General features: G+C 45.8%; 1 protein-coding gene across 1 annotated transcript in view; it reads left to right on the top strand.

Moving 5' to 3' along the window:
- The window catches only part of LOC118362434 (cingulin-like protein 1), a 47,910-nt gene that overhangs the window by 2,502 nt on the left and 25,629 nt on the right, over positions 1 to 19,779 (top strand). Inside the window, exons 2-8 of the mRNA XM_052481921.1 lie at positions 965 to 2,660; positions 2,793 to 2,887; positions 7,067 to 7,163; positions 7,720 to 7,821; positions 8,118 to 8,266; positions 9,225 to 9,363; positions 9,667 to 9,879. Coding sequence (XP_052337881.1) covers positions 1,014 to 2,660; positions 2,793 to 2,887; positions 7,067 to 7,163; positions 7,720 to 7,821; positions 8,118 to 8,266; positions 9,225 to 9,363; positions 9,667 to 9,879 — 2,442 coding nt within the window. The 5' untranslated portion in view covers positions 965 to 1,013. The remainder of the gene's footprint in view (positions 1 to 964; positions 2,661 to 2,792; positions 2,888 to 7,066; positions 7,164 to 7,719; positions 7,822 to 8,117; positions 8,267 to 9,224; positions 9,364 to 9,666; positions 9,880 to 19,779) is intronic.

The raw sequence follows: 19,779 nt of genomic DNA, 5'->3' as shown, positions 1-19,779 counted from the left end.
GCACGCACGCACGCACGCACGCACGCACACACACACACACACACACACACACACACACACACACACACACACACACACACACACACACACACACACACACACACACACACACACACACACACATTCACTAGCAAAGACATTCAAGAAGGTTACTGTATAGGCAATGGCTACGCACAATCATAGGATTTCCAGGTGTAGTGTGACATATCGTTGGAGTCTGTCGCTATGCTGTAATACCAGTTTTTATTGTTAGTCCATTAGACCTGAATACACCTTTATGTACAGTAAATATTCATTCACACCATGTATATAATTATTCACTTATGCCTGTTAGTAACAGCCTATTACAGCGGATTAAGATGCCAGTTAGTAACCTGCTTGTTATGGTTTCGTATACAGTACTTGGTCATATTTGCCCTTCAAAAGAGTGTAGGAATTGTTGACTCACTGTTTTTCAAGTTCAGTGTGTTGATAAAGACTGGCCTCTCTTATGTTATTTTAGGGCAGTGCAGTGCCTCACTCCTTCATTGGCAGGAAAAGGGAGTACCAAGTCAGTTGCCCAACTGAATGCCTTGCACCATATTTAACCCAACCTCTCTGAATCAGAGAGGTGCAGGGGGCTGCCTTAAACGGCGTCATCGGCGCCCGGGGAGCAGTTGTTGTTGTTTTTGGGGGTTAACTGGGGCAGAATGGCAGATTTTTTCACCTTGCCGGCTCAGGATTCAAACCATCAACCTTTCGGTTACTGGCCCAATGCTCTTAACTGCTAGGTAACCTGTGGTGGAGCTGAACAGTTAGAGGTGATGGTTCTCTGTGGAACCACTCTCTAGACACAGAGACCGTTAAGTACAGAAAAAAGTAAAATTAGACCAGATGACATAATCAAATATTGTGAGGCTTTAAACTCTCATTAGCAGGCCATGGAGCAGTGAAACATTAGCTGATTATGTCCCTTTTTTTGCAGAGGTGGGCCTGATCCAGCAAGAGGGATTTGTTCTCTTGCTGCATTCCTGATGGAGTCGTACAGAGTCAATCAACCGGCCCGCTCTCCCAGGCCTCACAATGGAGCTGGCTCCTATGGCCTCAGCATTAGGGTCCAGGGGATTGATGGACACCCCTACGTGGTGCTGAACAACCAGGACCGTGGGTCCAACTCCTATAGAGATCCTAATAGTAACGGCTACAATGACACACAGGGCTCCTTTATTGACAACTACCATGAGTATGACTTCAAAGGAATCAGGGAGGCTGTTTCTGACAGCCCCTTTGTTGAGTACAGGTCCCAGAAACAGATGCAGTTTGGGGGCTCTCACAATGGAGTCACAGAGCAGGGGAAGAAGCCAGCGTCCACCCTGCTGAACTTCCAGAGACACCCAGAGATCCTCAAGCCTTATGACCCAGAGAACAACACCTTGAACCTGGATGGTAACCACAGCCTGCCTCCCCGGCCGATGTCCCTGGCGGAGACTGGGAGCACCTACCAGGGCTCTTCTCCCAGATCCACCTCCCCAGTAGTCGCCCATGCCGGGTCATCCAGCCTGGATCATAGGAGGAGCCCTGCCCTGCAGGAGAGAACACAGCGCCAGCCCCAGCCAGCCCCCTCTAAGCCTCAAACCAAACTAGTCCAGTCTCAATCCAAGCCTCAAGCCCAGCTGGCTCAGCCACAGTCTAAGCCTCAGACCCAGGTGGCCCAGCCCCAGTCCAAACTCAAGCACCTGTCCAAACCCCAACCCCAGTCTCTGCCACAATCCAAACCCCAGTCTCCTCCCCAGTCTCAGTCTCCACCCCAGTCCCAGCTGCCCCAACGCGTCCCCATACCCCAGCCCTATGCTGTGTCCAGACCTCCCAGTGAGCAGACCAAGGCTTCCTGCCGGTCCGCCAGCTCCATTAGCAGTGCCAACTCTAGTCTGGAGCGCAGCCGCCATGAGCCAGACGTCCTCCCCCTGCGCAGAGTTGACTCTAGCGGCCCCGTGCTGCAGTCCTCGTCCCGCTCCCGCCACTCCTCTACTTCCTCTACTGATCAGCTGGAGGCGCTGTACGCAGATACCATCAACCGCCACCAGAACCGACGCTACATCCCCTTCCAACCCGGCACGGGCCGAGACATCGACACAGGCTCCATCCCCGGCGTGGACGAGCTCATCGATAAGTTTGACGGTAAGGATGGTGGTCACCAGCGACGGGGCAGGGCAGGCCGCAGGAACAGGATCAATCCAGAGGACAGGAAGCGCTCTAGGAGTGTGGACAGCGCCCTCCCCTTTAGCCTCCGGGGAGAATCGGAATACATGGATGAGTTTAGCAAGAACCAGGGGAGGTCCACGGAGCACGTCCTCCGCCCCTCACAGCTGCAGCTGCAGAAGTTGTCTGGGAGTAAAGACTCCTGGGTGACAGCGGTGGAGGGGAAGCCAAGTGCCAAAGCTTCGGCCTGTGGTAGCAGTGCTCCAGGCTCCCCTCAGAGCATGACCTCTAAGGCAGCAGGCTCCATCCAGGGGTATAAGGTGGTGCTAAATCGCTCCACTACGTTACCCCTGGACAGTACAGATGCTGAGGATGGTCAGTCTTCACCAAACACAAAGATTTTAACAAGTGTGGCTACAACCTCACTATCCAAGCCTTCCTCTAACTTTGGCAAGAAGCCTAATGCAGAGATGGATGTGCAGGTAAACAATACATTATTTATGATTACAGTTAGGTTAGTTGTTTAACAAATCATTCTCTATTACTACGTAACTGCATGTGAAATTATCTGTCAGAACTCTGATGACTCTCTGCTTATTTCCTCTTGCATCCAGGTGACACCTGATCTTTTGAAAGGTCAGCAGGAGCTTTCACAACAAACACATGAAGAGACGGCAAAACAGATTTTGTTTAATTACCTCAAGGATGGGTGAGTTTTTACCTCACTGATGTAATGTTCCTGGTTAATTTTCTCGCACAACAATTTCCAGTTTTACAGCAATGTCCATTAAATCTAAAGGGTATTAATGGTAGATTTTTTAAAGATATACACTAGTAGGCAACATGATGACGCCATGAGTATCACTCACTATGCAGCGGCCAGTAAACTGCACAGTCTAAACATAACATGTGCCAAGTTACACTCTTATAGCTGCAATATGTAACTTTTTGGGCTACCCCACCAAATTTACATAGAAATTCACATAGAAATATGTGTTATAGCACTGTCATTCCCATTAAAAGCAGTGGTAGATATGTTCTACGTGCGCTATTTCTATACTTCCCAATCTTAAATTTTGTTTTTGCCTTTTTTACTTTCGGTTTTGTAAACCAGCTTCAAACATCTTAAAATACAATATTTTTAGTTATGAAAAAATATTTCACAGGGGTTTAGATGGTACAATGATTCTATACAGTATACTTTCTGTTCAGGGAAGTCAGGAACCAATACACGCAGTCAGTCAGGAAAGCTAAGGCCAGCTTCTTCAGGCAGAAGTTTGCATCCTGTAGCTCCAACTCCAAAAAGTTCTGGGACACTGTGAAGTCCATGGAGAACAAGAGCACCTCCTCCCAGCTGCCCACTGCACTGAGGCTAGGTAACACGGTCACCACCGATAAATCCATGATTATCGAAAACTTCAATAAGCATTTCTCAACGGCTGGCCATGCCTTCCGCCTGGCTACTCCAACCTCGGCCAACAGCTCCGCCCCCCACCGCAGCTCCTCGCTCAAGCCTCTCCAGGTTCTCCTTTACCCAAATCCAGATAGCAGATGTTCTGAAAGACCTCCAAAACCTGGACCCGTACAAATCAGCTGGGCTTGACAATCTGGACCCTCTATTTCTGAAACTATCCGCCGCCATTGTCGCAACCCCTATTACCAGCCTGTTCAACCTCTCTTTCATATCGTCCGAGATCCCCAAGGATTGGAAAGCTGCCGCAGTCATCCCCCTCTTCAAAGGGGGAGACACCCTGGACCCAAACTGTTACAGACCTATATCCATCCTGCCCTGCCTATCTAAGGTCTTCGAAAGCCAAGTCAACAAACAGGTCACTGACCATCTCAAATCCCACCGTACCTTCTCCGCTGTGCAATCTGGTTTCCGAGCCGGTCACGGGTGCACCTCAGCCACACTCAAGGTACTAAACGATATCATAACCGCCATCGATAAAAGACAGTACTGTGCAGCCGTCTTCATCGACCTTGCCAAGGCCTTCGACTCTGTCAATCACCATATTCTTATCGGCAGACTCAGTAGCCTCGGTTTTTCGGATGACTGCCTTGCCTGGTTCACCAATTACTTTGCAGACAGAGTTCAGTGTGTCAAATCGGAGGGCATGCTGTCCGGTCCTCTGGCAGTCTCTATGGGGGTGCCACAGGGTTCAATTCTCGGGCCGACTCTTTTCTCTGTATATATCAATGATGTTGCTCTTGCTGCGGGCGATTCCCTGATCCACCTCTACGCAGACGACACCATTCTATATACTTTCGGCCCGTCATTGGACACTGTGCTATCTAACCTCCAAACGAGCTTCAATGCCATACAACACTCCTTCCGTGGCCTCCAACTGCTCTTAAACGCTAGTAAAACCAAATGCATGCTTTTCAACCGATCGCTGCCTGCACCCGCATGCCCGACTAGCATCACCACCCTGGATGGTTCCGACCTTGAATATGTGGACATCTATAAGTACCTAGGTGTCTGGCTAGGCTGCAAACTCTCCTTCCAGACTCATATCAAACATCTCCAATCGAAAATCAAATCAAGAGTCGGCTTTCTATTCCGCAACAAAGCCTCCTTCACTCACGCCGCCAAGCTTACCCTAGTAAAACTGACTATCCTACCGATCCTCGACTTCGGCGATGTCATCTACAAAATGGCTTCCAACACTCTACTCAGCAAACTGGATGCAGTCTATCACAGTGCCATCCGTTTTGTCACTAAAGCACCTTATACCACCCACCACTGCGACTTGTATGCTCTAGTCGGCTGGCCCTCGCTACATATTCGTCGCCAGACCCACTGGCTCCAGGTCATCTACAAGTCCATGCTAGGTAAAGCTATCTCAGTTCACTGGTCACGATGGCAACACCCATCCGTAGCACGCGCTCCAGCAGGTGTATCTCATTGATCATCCCTAAAGCCAACACCTCATTTGGCCGCCTTTCGTTCCAGTACTCTGCTGCCTGTGACTGGAACGAATTGCAAAAATCGTTGAAGTTGGAGACTTTTATCTCCCTCACCAACTTCAAACATCAGCTATCTGAGCAGTTAACCGATCGCTGCAGCTGTACATAGTCTATTGGTAAATAGCCCACCCATTTTCACCTACCTCATCCCCATACTGTTTTATTTATTTACTTTTCTGCTCTTTTGCACACCAATATCTCTACCTGTATATGACCATCTGATCATTTATCACTCCAGTGTTAATCTGCAAAATTGTAATTATTCGCCTACCTCATGCCTTTTGCACACATTGTATATAGACTCCCCCTTTTTTTCTACTGTGTTATTGACTTGTTAATTGTTTACTCCATGTGTAACTCTGTGTTGTCTGTTCACACTGCTATGCTTTATCTTGGCCAGGTCACAGTTGCAAATGAGAACTTGTTCTCAACTAGCCTACCTGGTTAAATAAAGGTGGGGGAAAAAAAAAAATAATAAAAAAAAAACGTGCTTCTTTTGCCACATAAATTGAAATGAAGCAAACTATGAAACATTTTGCAAACATGAAATAGAGGAACAATTTCTACATAGTGCATCTTTAAGTAATGTACCATTTGAAGAAAAAAAACCCATGGGAGCACTTAAACGTTTTTTATCTGAGTCTGACTGTTTGTGATAAAAGGGAAGGAATTTATACTCCCATTCAGTCTCCTCCTCCATTTCTAAGCTGTGGTCGATGCAGCTGCTTAGTGGTGTTTGTTCGTCTTCCCATTTCTCTTTCTCCCTGTCTCTCTCTCCCTCTACTGAGGAATGTAGGGTATCAACCCTGCTCTGCTTATCACCTGATTCTTGATGTTCTCCTTTCACCCTACGCTGTAAATCCCATCCCTTACAGTAGGGGGAAATGGAGGAGTTTTCAGTGGGAAGCATCTCACATAGATACCCAATCAGATTAGTATCTCTATGGTGTACTTCATGGTTTAAGATAGAGGAACTGGTAAGGGTGATACATGATGGTTTATATTATGAAATAGTAATATGAGGTGCTAGACAGTTTCGTTGTTGTTCAGTACCAAGGTACACCAGCTAACATTTGGTTTCACGCTCTAAAAGTGTTATAGCTAGACTAGGTTAAAAGGCTTTTAACCTAGTCTAGGTTATGTTCGTCAAGAATCCAAGTCTGAAAGTCCAGTGCATATATCCAATAGGATAACATGTCAATCACAGCACCAGTAAAGTTGGATCTTAGAGTTCCTATCCCAGGTCAAATTCTGTTTCTCTCACAGAGCATTGTGTCATGGTTGGACTGTACATTTGTGTCCATGGTTTTAGAAGTTTTGTATTTTAAATCCTAAACTTCTAAAGTGCCTCAGTTCCTCAGTGTCTACATTCCATGTGTGCTCCAGGCTTTTTCGATGCCCAGTGAGTTCAGAAAACTGCTTTTGGTGTGTCAGGTCACAGGTCAAGGGTCAGAAGTCAATGGAAAGGAACACAGATGGAAGTGTTGTTCTGACACTGAGTCATCAAAGAAAGGACAAACATTCACCAGATGAAGTTATAAAACATGAAGGAGGGGGGCTAGAACTTCCCTGTCAGGTAGTGGAATGGAATGGAACCATAGAACCTTTCCCCTGGTTGTGGCCGATATAGGAAGAGAGAGGGTGCACCCTGCATACAGCCAGGTTCTATAGCAGGGCCAGGGATTCCCCTGCGTGTGCCTCCTAATGGATGGGCATAATGAGGTTGACCGGGTCGCGAGGTGACACATCAAAGCAGTTGGTCCCCGGCAGAGCAGGAACCAGAACAGTCTGGGATTAGAACCTAATCTGATCCACCTACCCCACACACACAGACCCCTCTTTACCTTCAAATCAGCCGAGTGTGGGAGTGCACCTGTGTTCTGACTGTGTGTGCGCGTGTGTGTGTGTGTGTCCGCAGGAGCACTGATAATGAGGACACCACTAAGAGGAAGGTCAACCTGGTGTTTGAGAAGATACAGACATTAAAGTCGCGGGCGGCAGGGAGCGACAACAAAGTGAGGCATTGTTGTGGAGTTGTTGTAATTTAGCTCAACAAACAGCTAAATCTGTGAGCCTCTTATCTTAGCCTTAGTCCAGAAGCTTTCACTTGGTGAGCAGCATACAACGCACCAGGCTGTGTTTACCTAGCATTGACAACAGCCACTGTAATTACCACCCCCATCAGTGGAGGCTGGTGAGAGGAGCTATAGGAGGATGCGCTCATTGTATTGGCTGGAATGTAATAAATGGAACGGTATCAAACACATCATACATATGGAAACCACATGTTTGACTCCATTCCATATATTCCAGCCAATGCAATGAGCCAGTAGCTCCTCCCACTAGCCTCCACTGACCGCCATGTATAAACCTGTGCATTATGGGGAGAAACTAGTCACCACCCTTCCTTTTGTTCACTGAGATCTGCCATGAACCAAAGCAACCAACATCTTTTTGTATTTTACGAAAATAAGACATTTTAGAGTAATGCTATCGTGCAAACATATTGTGAGTGATTTTGAAAAGGAAAATGGATTCAAATATAACTCCTGTCTCTGTTCCCCCTCCCAGTCTCCTGACATGGCTACCCAAGCCAAAGCCCTACAGGAACAGAGGGTAGCACTAGAGAAGGAAGTTGTTGAACTGAAAAAGCAGCTGGAGGAGCAAACCAAGGTAATACTATGATGCCATGTCAGACATGTTGAACCTAGCTGCTATCTTGGATGTCTGTGCAGGGCATGAGAATCCCTGGCTCCCGCCTCTTAAGACACAATAATCCTATTGGTGCTAATACCTAACTTAAGCGGACCAGTTGACATCACAGCCACTGAGTTTGTTGGTTAGATACTGTCAAAACTGTCATTCAGATCCTGTACTATGAACGCCATGCATTCCATATTTATTTGGCGTGGTGAGAGGAATGGTGTTTTACTAAAGTGTGTGTGTGCGTGTGTCCTTGCGTGTTAAAGAAGCAGATGGGTCTGACTGAGGCCCATGAAAAGGCCGGAGCGGGGGTGAAGGTCCTGCAGACGGAGCTGGAGAGGAGCCAGGAGGAATGCTCCCGACTGGGGGACAAACTGGCCGAAACAGAGGCTGAGCTCCGCACCACACTGGAGGAGTAAGTGACTGACCACCAGACCAGGGCATACACTGTGAGGCAAGGAGTGACAGGTTGACAAAGCCCGGCTTAAGAAGCCAGCACAATGGGGATAATCCTCAGATTTAAGAATCTTATCGGGGGAAAGTTGTTTATCTATATCTCTTTTTTTTGTGGAGGAGAAAGTTGTAGGTTGTTTTCTATAGTCTCAGGATGATTATAATGTGTTCCTTGGGCTTGCAATCTCTTTTCGGCCATTAGAGTTTCTGTCTTAGTCTGAAAATAATGGCCCCCTATAGTTCTCCTTCTCCTCTGACATGTTGTGTTAATGTACACTGCAGAGTCCCACCAAAGCCCTACAAAGTGATGAGTGTATATCATCATGGCTTAAATGTCTGTTGATGTTGGACTAGTCTGTTAAACCTGGGGATGGATTTGTTGATCCTGATCATGGACAATCACAATAGAGACTGGCCGTCCTGGTGGATATCAGCTGACAGTGGAGCCAGACTCCCCTGTAATCTAACGACATAGAGACGTCTATGTCATGGACTCCATAGAAATAAGAGACAGAGACAGAGAGGGGCCTGACTTATTTAGAAAGAATCACTCAACTACTCTCAGCCATTGTATAATTGATTCAATTTTTCAAGAATGGATTCTCTATTTTGAAAAAGGTTCGTCAGTATGTGGGAATAAGTACACTGAGCTGGCGAATAAGTAGTGTTCAGTCTACTTACTCTACATCTGTGCGCATGACCCCCTGTCACTAAACAGACCCTCTCTGTGTTGAAGAGGGCAGGTGGTGTGACTGTGATGTGATTGGTAGATCAGTGCCCAGGTGCTGATCATAGCTCCTGTTAGCCTGGAGAACAGGCGTTTCTGACAGAGCGCAGGTGGTATCGTTCCATTGTGTAAAGCAGGGTTCAGGTGATGGTGTATGTGTTGTGACTGTATGCTGCTCTGTGTGGTCGGGCAGGCTGTTCCAGGTGAAGATGGAGAGGGAGCAGTACCAGACGGAGATCAGGGACCTGCAGGACCAGCTGTCAGAGATGCACGACGAGCTGGATGGCGCCAAGACGGTCGTGACCGACGGAGAGAAGGATGCCATGATGGAGGTAAAACACAGGCCAGGTCCCACAACTCTCAGGGGAGAGAGCGTTGACATAGAGGAGCTTAGCGGCCTGCATGGAAAGGGCTTTGCAGTCCCATAATAACCGCCATGTCAATACCATTGTAGTGCCAGTGTTGGTAATGTGTAAACATGTTATTCTTACTGGCACATTTGCTGAAGCAGAATTTCTCAGCAATAATGGCAATGCTGGAGATTTCTGTGCATGTCACCTGTTAAGGTAGCGGTTAATCTCAGGGTGAGATTTTAGTGAGACATTGTCACCAATTCCTCCTCTCCTCCTATGTAGGAGCTGATGCAAATTAAGCTGGACTTACAGGAGGTGCTGCTGGCCAAGGAGGAGCAGGAGGAGGTGCTGAGGAGGAGGGAGAGGGAGCTGACTGCCCTGAAGGGAGCACTGAAGGAGGAGGTGGCCACACACGACCAGGAGGTGGATAAACTGAGGGAGCAGTATGAGAAGGAGATCCGCAAGCTGCAGACGTCTGTGGAGAAGGCCAAGCAGGTAACTTAGGACATTCTTGGTCCCTTGTGTCATGGTCCCTTGGAGGCTTTGTGTAGTTCCTGGTTGATACGGGGACGTGCCTGAGGACATTTTTAGGTCGTTCTTTGGACGCTGTGTCATGGTCCCATGGAGGTTTTGTCTAGTTCCCGGTTTGTCTCGGAACGCCACCTGATGGTTGCAAAGAAACGTTCTCCCCCACCAAAAAAAAAACATTTTAAGGGCACACGCACCCTACTTTCTTTATACATCACCCCACCCCTTACCTTAAAACCCCCAAACCCCCATATATTTCATTACTTTACTTATAATGGTTTGGGACACGTGGGACCATCACGTGACAAAAATCTCCAGGGAACTATGACCCAATGTCCCAAGAACTTTCAAGGGACCATGACACAATATCACAAGAATGCCCAAAAACGTCCTCGGGAAGGCCCCGTTACTAACCAGAAACTAGACAAAACCTCCAGAGGACCATGACACAACGTCCCAAGAACATTCTAAGAACATCCCCGCGACAAACCGGGAACAATAAAAAGGTCCCCCGGAGAACGTTCCCTTGGGTACATCACGCAACGCTTTTAGAAAGTTCAGTGGGATAACGTTGTGTCGAAACCCTTAAGGGATCTAATGGAAATGTCGCCAAATGTCCTCAAGACGTCACCTGTTTGCTGGGTGTATTGATGTTAATGGGAGATTTGGGCAAACCCTTTGGGCATCACGTGTACTTTGGGTAGTAAAAGTGTATGTTTAGAAGGTTTGTTTGGGAAGGTTTTTGTTGCCATATGTTCGGCATCAGTAGATATTCGATAGCTTTCGACCAGCTTCAAAGTTGTGTCTCAAAATTAAGCTTAATTTGAGTAACTAACCCAATAGGACCGTCTTACCTCGAACAAAAAAATGCTTTAAGTTGTTTTTGTTATGACTGCTGTGTATTGGAATTGGAAAAATTACACCCCCATCATTGTCTACCAGCTGTTAAGATATTTAATTGGTTTGGAACAAGTAAATAATGATTGCTATCCAAAGGCCATTGAATTTGTATAACTTTAGTGTTCCATTGTTTATTTATTGAGGAAATGAAACCCTCATTATGTGTTATTATAAGGAAATCAGGCTTTTGTGTTGATTGAGATGAAAATGTTACATACAGTATGCATACTTGAATGAATGTCTGGAAAGTCCTCTAGGAGTTAGTGAATCATTGACTGCATGGTGCCAGTGTTAGAGAATGTCATAGTTCTATACATGAACTGCTCTATTCCTCTCTCTTCTTGCACTTGCCTAACTGCATTTCACTGCACACACTGTAATAACAACCCCAGCTGAAGGCTGAAAAACAAGTCTAAAAACGGTTAAACTGTGCTGGGAAAAAACACTCCCTTCTCTGTAGTTCAGCTGATCCAACCAAGATTTAAAAAAGACTCAGCTATCCAATCCAGTTAAACCAACTTGTCATCACTTTTCATGGGAATTTATTGGACTCTGTTTATCCTAGATGACATATAGTGTCATTAAGAAGCTTTAGGACGTATTTCATGATGTTGAGGTGTGATTTTGCTGTAAACACGTTTTACTGGGTGGCTCAACAGGAAGAAAAATAGGACCAAACAAAGCCTTTAAAAGACTTGGGAGAGGGGATGGGGAGAGGCAAAATGGACTAGTAAAGAGAAGACAGGGTAGGGAAGTGGTAGAGAGGACAGTGAGGTAAGAGCATAAATAGGGCTAATGGAGGAGAGAGGCATAAGAGAACCACTGACAAGGCTAGAGGAGCATTGTGTTGACTAGGTGTTGCCTGGCTCACATGCTTCCTGTTTGTGTCAGGGCCTCGAAGTCCTCTCCTTGCCCCCACTTCCTCCTGCAGACACAGCAGCCAGCCCCTTCTGAGATATTGTTTTTCTTGCTTGAGGGGAAGAGTTTGTCATCAAGAATTCACCACCAGTGCTTTATAAATAAATTACAAGATGTCTGACTTTATTGTTACTCAGTATTCAGACAGTTTGGCAGTTCGGCTGCTATCAGTTTGAGTTTATCTTCAGTAATTTGGGCCTTTCCCTTAAAATACCAATCCATTGTTAGGTTGTCACACACAAAAACTATTCATGTCAATTTCAGTCTACTGTACTTTTATCCACCAGGCATTGGCAGGATTGAAAGTAATAAAAATGTCTGCATGTGAGTGAGCAACCGCACAGCCTGCTGAATTGCTTAGCATAAAGTGTGCACGGTCTGGCATTCATCTGTCCTGTCTCCCATCGAAACGCTGCTCCTCTCTCCTTTGGCCATGAAATGTGCATTGATAGTGCTGCCCCATGCAGAGAATAATGCTGGAAACTGGAGCACTAAATTGTTCCCGTTGCCCGTTAATTGCAGTGGCAAGCCGTCACTAATCTAATGAGCTGTAGTTCATGAGTTGTGCATTTTTCCTCATTGTTCCTCCTCTCTCTCTCTCTGTTCATCCATTGAAAGGGCAGGGGTAATTGTGGACCTCAGTAGATGAATGATGAGTTTGTTTCACACAATAATAGCAGCAGGGGTTTGGGATATGGTTGGGATATGCTGAATAAAGTGGGTCAGAGGAGTTATGGAGTGGACATCTCCCTGAAAATATGTGTGTTTGTTTTGTGTCATTGCAGTTTTAGGTTCAATTGTATTTTTATTGAGTTGTAGCATGGTCCATTCTTTAGATGTTAATCTATAGGTAGAACCTATAGAGGTCAAACAACAGTATTCATAGAGAATCTATAATCAGACTGTAGTCTACTTACTGTAAGTTACTTATTGTAGATCAGTTCTGTGTAAGTCAGGTTTTTCACAACAGTGAGACTTGAGGGAATGTGAAAATGTGAACTGATAAGGTACAGTGAGCAGCGAGAAGGGTGTGTCAGAGAATGTTTCTGGCTGGTTAAAGAATGTGCACCCAGCAGACCCCTTCCCTCCTGCATATTCTGTTACAATGCTCCAGCTCTGACCAGTGGGTGGGGTCGGGAGGGGTGCGACGTGACCATGCCTCTTCAGGGGGTTGCTGTTATACCCCCTCTCAGAGACATTCCTGATTCTCAATGCTCTCTCAGAGGGTCACAACCCCAGACAGCTCCAACCCGTAGTCCCAACCCTAGCCCCTAGTACCAGCCCTAGCCCCTAGTACCAGCCCCAGCCTCTAGTACCAGCCCCAGCCTCTAGTACCAGCCCTAGCCCCTAGTACCAGCCCCAGCCTCTAGTACCATCCCCAGCCTCTAGTACCAGCCCTAGCCCCTAGTACCAGCCCCAGCCTCTAGTACCAGCCCTAGCCCCTAGTACCAGCCCCAGCCTCTAGTACCATCCCCAGCCTCTAGTACCAGCCCTAGCCCCTAGTACCAGCCCCAGCCTCTAGTACCATCCCCAGACTCTAGTACCAGCCCTAGTCCCTAGTACCAGCCCCAACCTCTAGTACCAGCCCCAGCCTCTAGTACCAGCCCTAGCCCCTAGTACCAGCCCCAGCCTCTAGTACCATCCCCAGCCTCTAGTACCAGCCCTAGCCCCTAGTACCAGCCCCAGCCTCTAGTACCATCCCCAGCCTCTAGTACCAGCCCTAGCCCCTAGTACCAGCCCCAGCCTCTAGTACCATCCCCAGCCTCTAGTACCAGCCCTAGTCCCTAGTACCAGCCCCAACCTCTAGTACCATCCCCATCCTCTAGTACCAGCCCTAGCCCCTAGTCCCATTTCCAGGCTCAAACCCCATTCCCGGCTCCAGCCCACTCTCATCCCTCAGCCTTGATCCTCTCCCTCCCTCCACCCTAACCATACAGTCACTCCTAAATTAATTAGCCACAGTCCCAAGCCTCAGCCCTTATAGCCCTATCTCATACATCCCCTGACACACTGGCAGCTCCATCCCCCAGCTTCTAGCCCTCCACTTGAGTGATTCCTGCCTGTCTTTATTTTCTCTGTGACTGACTTCTTTTTGTGTGTAATCATTGAAGCCATGTGACCTGGTGAGCACCTCCTCAGGGCTGTTTGAAGGTAAAGAGTCCCACAGGAGGCAGTGTGTTTCCTCAGTTGATGATAGCGCTCTGCTGTGAGGCTGTAGCCTGAATTCATGGGCCTATTGTTCCTCTGCTGCATCACTGCCTTGCAGAGCTGAGCTGGTGGGGAGGGAGCCTACTTTGCCAAAATGCATGCAAGGCTTTGGGGATTCCAACAAATACCCCCAGGAGTGTGGAGTAGAGGGTCAGTGTGCTCAAGACTGTGATGTACCTCAGCTTTAAGACCAGAGGTAGAAAGCTAATTCGCTCACACCGAGACTTAGGAAATATGTGGTTTCTCCACTCAATAGGTTGTTTTGTGTTGGTACATTGCTTTTCAACATCCAACAGAGTAGGGAGTACTGGCAAGTACAGGCAAAGTATTTAACATGGACTTACTGTCCAGTGGTGTAGTCTGCTCAGGTTGCAAGTGGCACTGGTCACTCTCCCTCCAGCAGGATCTGACCTCAGCTCTGACATTCAAAGCCCAGTCATTTGCCTGTGATTTTCCTCCAGCCCGACCAGGCAGCATGATTCCCCAAGGTCTGGCTTTCGTCCAAGAGTTAAAAGAAGTACTATGCTCAATGTCAGTGTTTTGTCCTACTATAATGAGTTTCTGAAGGGTCTTTTGATATTATAATCACTCTGGGTTGGCCTCATATCAACCATTTAAGATCAGAATAGAGTACTGTGTGTGGAATTTGACATTGTGTCATCCCACTCCCTTCTTTTGAAGCCACTGGCCTTCTGGCGAAGTGCTAAACTGTAATAATGCCACATTCTGGGGAGGCTTGGAGTTTTGTGACAGTAAATGTTAATTCTCTGGTTCCATTTTTTTGACACAAAGGGCCAGTGTCCCTCAAAGCTCTACTGTGACTGCCTTCTCACTGCACTGGCCTATTTAATTCTCTATTAAAGCCAAACACCCCTGAAATCCTATCATTTGGCCCGGCAATAGAGACTCCATTTAAAAAGGTTTCTGTTTCCATGTCCCGAAGGACAAGACAAGATTTGATTGCTGGCATCTTATGGTGACTGGAAAGATGCCAGTGCTCCTCAAGCAGCAAGTTTTAATTTCCACTGCAAGCTTTTCTCCCAAGCCATCACAAACCTGTCTTTACTAGGCAGACACTAGTCTATGTGCCTTTTGTTGGAGAGCGTCTCTATTGTAATGCATACCTTCTTGCTGGTGAAACAAACTAAGGCTTATTCATTGCCGGAGAAAAGCTTGAGTGACCTGTGATGCTATTCACTTTCCTTGAAGACAGAATACATGGTGTTGAATACCATTAACTTGATATCACACAGGATATGACCCGTTCCTGGAAGGACCTTGGTCATCTTTGTGCTTCTATTTAGTCCCGATTGCCTATCTCGACTTCCCCTCTTATCCCATATTTACTTTTCCCTCAGGGAGAGCACATGAATGGAAATTTGAAAACAGGACCATAAAACTATGAGGCCGCATCAACCTTGGCTCACAGTACCCTCTAACTAAGGTAGACTGAAGTAAATAATTGTAAAGGATGTGGTGTTGAGCGTTGATTTTATTCACTTGTGGTTGTGGCCAGTATGTGTCTGTTTGAACGATGTCACCACCCGTGTGTTGTTACAGCTGGGGTAGAGGGATATCCTGTGTTGCTCTGCATCCTGGCCTAGGTCCTGGATTATGTAGGGGGAACACTCTGCCCTTCGGCTCCTAACCAAAGTCTTTCTGTCAGGGATGCTGCTGGGACATTATAGCAACTTGACAATGTGTCAGCTCAATCAAATAAGTGTTGCTTTGTACCTTTCCCAAGGTCATGGTAGAGCAGAGGGAGTTACTTATTTTTGATATACTGCAATCTTGCACTGTGAGTGTTACTGTCTGAAATAGGTATTATTTCTAAAACCTTGTGAATGCTGTATGCCCACAACAGTGCACTCATATAAAAGGTTGAGTTCAGTGTTATGAATGCATGTGATAGTAAACACATAAAATGTGTTTAGGGGTCTGCCAGGACTTTTACTTTAATCTCTGTAGTATAGATGACACCAGTTTGTCTGTGATAACCAATCAGAGGGTATGCTACTCACTGACAAGGGCATGAGTACACCACAATCTTTATTTTCAGGATTTGTTGAAAGATGAACATTTTGATTCAGTTAAAAGTTAGATTATACTATTTTGATGCGTTGTGGAAGTCACAACTGCCGCCGAAGTTGGTGCCTCCCCTTGTTCGGGCGGCGTTTGGCGGTCGACTTTCTAGCCGCCACCGATCTACGTTTCTTCCACTGATCTACGTTTCTTCCACCGATCTACGTTTCTTTTTCCATTTGTTTTGTCTTGATTTAACACACCTGGTTTCCATTATGTTATAATTTATTCCCTACTTAACCCTCTGGTTCCCACATGGTTTGGTATGTGTTTGTTCTTTGTTAAGTAGTCGCTCTGTTGTGTCGAGCTGGAATATTTTTCCCTGTATGGTATTTGATTTTCCAAGTAAAGTACGTTGTTACTGAGTTCTGTGTCCTGCGCCTGACGCCGTCCTACCTGCTGCACACTGACTCTTGACAGTGGATCTAGAAATGAATTAACACTCTTGTCATTTTAAAAAGGGATATGTATGTGCCTATAAATGTGAATAGAGTGGGGCTCTGCTGGATGTGGGATTACCCCTCCATTGCTTGTTCCCTGGGCTCCAAAGCAGATTCAGCAGGGGTTTGTGTGTGTTCCCAGCAACCTGAGAGCACCCTGTAAAAGCTCAGACCTCGCACACTGGGCCACGCATACTTCACTGCATTGTTAGTGCCACTCTTTTTACTGGCCGCACAATGGTAGTTAATGTCTGACTATAGACACACAGTTTAAGAGTACACAAGAGAGCCCTTGAAATTAAACTCTCCAATTGTTAATTTGAAGGCTTTGTAAAAGTCTGAGCAAGTAAAAAATGGCAAACACAAGGAACAATGATCACCAGGGCACCCTGTGAATTTCCACCACCCATGGGTCTTTCTCCCCCTCACCCTCTGAATGGTAGTGCCCAGACTGGACTCTCAAAGAACCCAGGATGGGAAACGTGGACAGTGAAAGAGGGGGTGAGGGGATGTTTGTATGAGAAAAAAAACAGAGAACTCAATGAGTCTACATTTTCTTTATGCTCCCCTCAACCTGCCCTCTACCCACAGCCCCAGTTGATTAGTTTGAATACAGAGATGATACTACAATCTTCACATATTCTAGCTAAGTAGGCGAAGTGACCTGTAAAACAGTGAGGTTTTTCACGAGCTTCTACCCCCTGCTGTCCTTGGATTCTGTACAGTCCTAGACAGGTGAAAGATGTTTGGGAAATGCCCAATGTTTAGAAAAATATAACACTGCCTTCATTTATCCTGGTCTGGGATGTAGGTAATTCCAGTGACACCTGCATATCAGTCAGTCAGTCAGTCTGTACTTGTGCCCCAGCTGACCCATGCAGGGATAAGGGTGTCGGGGAGGGGAACAGGCCCAACAGACCTCAGTGGGTCCTGGAGGTGGGGTGGTTAATGATCTGTCTTCTATGCTCTCCCCTCCACTGGGTGACCTTAACCCCTCGCCTACCACCCTCCGCTCAAACACTGGAACACCAAGCCTCAGTGACCAATGAGGGTCCTCCAACTCACCCAGTGGTGAGGGGATGATTGAGGGGGCGAGGTGGTCGGACTTTGGACTCTTTCAGCTCTGTGGACAGATAATGAGTCACTAAGGGACCATAGTACAGTGGTTCTAATGACAGAAGAGGGGATTCAAACACATTCCCAAGCACTAAGTCAGATTCCTTTTAAGACACCCATTTAGTAAGACATCTGTATCTAACTAAACCTATGACTGATAATCACAGGACTTGTAATTGAAGTAGTTTCATGACATTAGCGGTCTGCTATTTATCATGCTGTTTCGTTAGTGAATTTTTTTTCACTCTCCACTGGGTGAGTCAGCGTTGGTGCTCACCTGGAGCACAGTGTGTGTGTGTTTGTGTGTGTGTGTGTGTGAGAAACAGATGCATCTGTGTGCGTGCGTCGGGTGTGAGCGGAGTATGTGACGGGTATCTGCGTCAGGTGTGTGCAGTGTGTGTAGGCATAGGCTTTTCTTGGACCTGTCCAGTGAGAGGTGCCTGTCTGCCTGCCTGCTTGTCCAGGCGAGGCTAAGGGGAATTGAACCACAGTGTGTTAATCTGCACCATTTGCCTCTAATCCCCCTGGGAGCAGACATTCCTCCTCATAATGAACCTGCTAAGTCCCTCCCTGCCTGCATACTGTATAACATGAATGGGGAGAAAACTGATAGCCTACATTATAAACTGGATGGTTTGAGCCCTGAATGCTGATTGGCTGTAAGCCGTGGTATATCAGACCGTAAACCACGGATATGACAAAACATGTATTTTTACTGTTCTAATTACGTTGGTAACCAGACCCCATCACCTCCCTGATTACCTTCTCTATATATGTCACTCCCTTTGGTTCCTTCCCCAGGTGTCATTGTTTCTGTTTCATGTCTGTGAGTTGTTCGTGTTTCTTGTTTTGTATTATATTTTCATTTATTTATTATTTATTAAATTTAGTCACTCCCTGAACTTGCTTCCTGACTCTCAGAGCACATCGTTACAATAGCAATAAGGAACCTCAGGGGTTTGTTATATATATATATGTATGTGTGTGTATATATATATATATATATATATATATATATATATGTATATATACACACATACATATATATATATATATATTTACATTTAACATTTAAGTCATTTAGCAGACGCTCTTATCCAGAGCGACTTACAAATTGGTGCATTCACCTTATGACATCCAGTGGAACAGCCACTTTACAATAGTGCATCTAAATCTTTTAAGGGGGGTGAGAAGGATTACTTTATCCTATCCTAGGTATTCCTTAAAGAGGTGGGGTTTCAGGTGTCTCCGGAAGGTGGTGATTGACTCCGCTGTCCTGGCGTCGTGGGGGAGTTTGTTCCACCATTGGGGGGCCAGAGCAGCGAACAGTTTTGACTGGGCTGAGCGGGAACTGTACTTCCTCAGTGGTAGGGAGGCGAGCAGGCCAGAGGTGGATGAACGCAGTGCCCTTGTTTGGGTGTAGGGCCTGATCAGAGCCTGGAGGTACTGAGGTGCCGTTCCCCTCACAGCTCCGTAGGCAAGCACCATGGTCTTGTATATATATATATACACACACATACATATATATACATATATATATACACATATATATATATACACACACATACATATATATACATATATATATATACACACACATACATATATATATATATATATACACATATATATATATATACACATATATATATATACACATATATATATATATATGTATGTATGTGTATATATATATATACATACATACATACATACACATATCTATATATATACATACATACATACATACACATAAATATATATATATATATATATGTATATATATATATATGTATGTATATATGTATGTATATATATATATATGTATGTATGAAAATAAGAATTTGTTCTTAACTGACTTGCCTAGTTAAATAAAGGTAAAATAAAATAATTTAAAAAATATTGCCAATAAACCATAACTAAGGGCTGTATCCAGGCACTCTGCATTGCCTCGTGCATAAGAACAGCCCTTAGCCGTGGTATATTGGCCATATACCAAACTCCCTCGTGCCTTATTGCTTAAATATAAAACGTGTTTACATAATCATATTTAGTCAATTAAATATAGGCCTAGTACTTTAATGAGAATGTCCAGGAGCCATGTGATCCAACCAGGAAAAACTCTAGGCCTTGGGTATAACTTATCTAGGGCTTCTAGTTTTTCCTGGTTAGGGAAAACTCCTGGCCCTTTGTATCAGTAGTC

The sequence above is a fragment of the Oncorhynchus keta genome, chromosome 2, assembly GCF_023373465.1.
Source record: "Oncorhynchus keta strain PuntledgeMale-10-30-2019 chromosome 2, Oket_V2, whole genome shotgun sequence".
Lineage (NCBI taxonomy): Eukaryota > Metazoa > Chordata > Actinopteri > Salmoniformes > Salmonidae > Oncorhynchus > Oncorhynchus keta.
The sequence above is the reverse complement of the archived record's forward strand: the minus strand, read 5'-3'. Positions and strand labels throughout refer to the sequence as shown.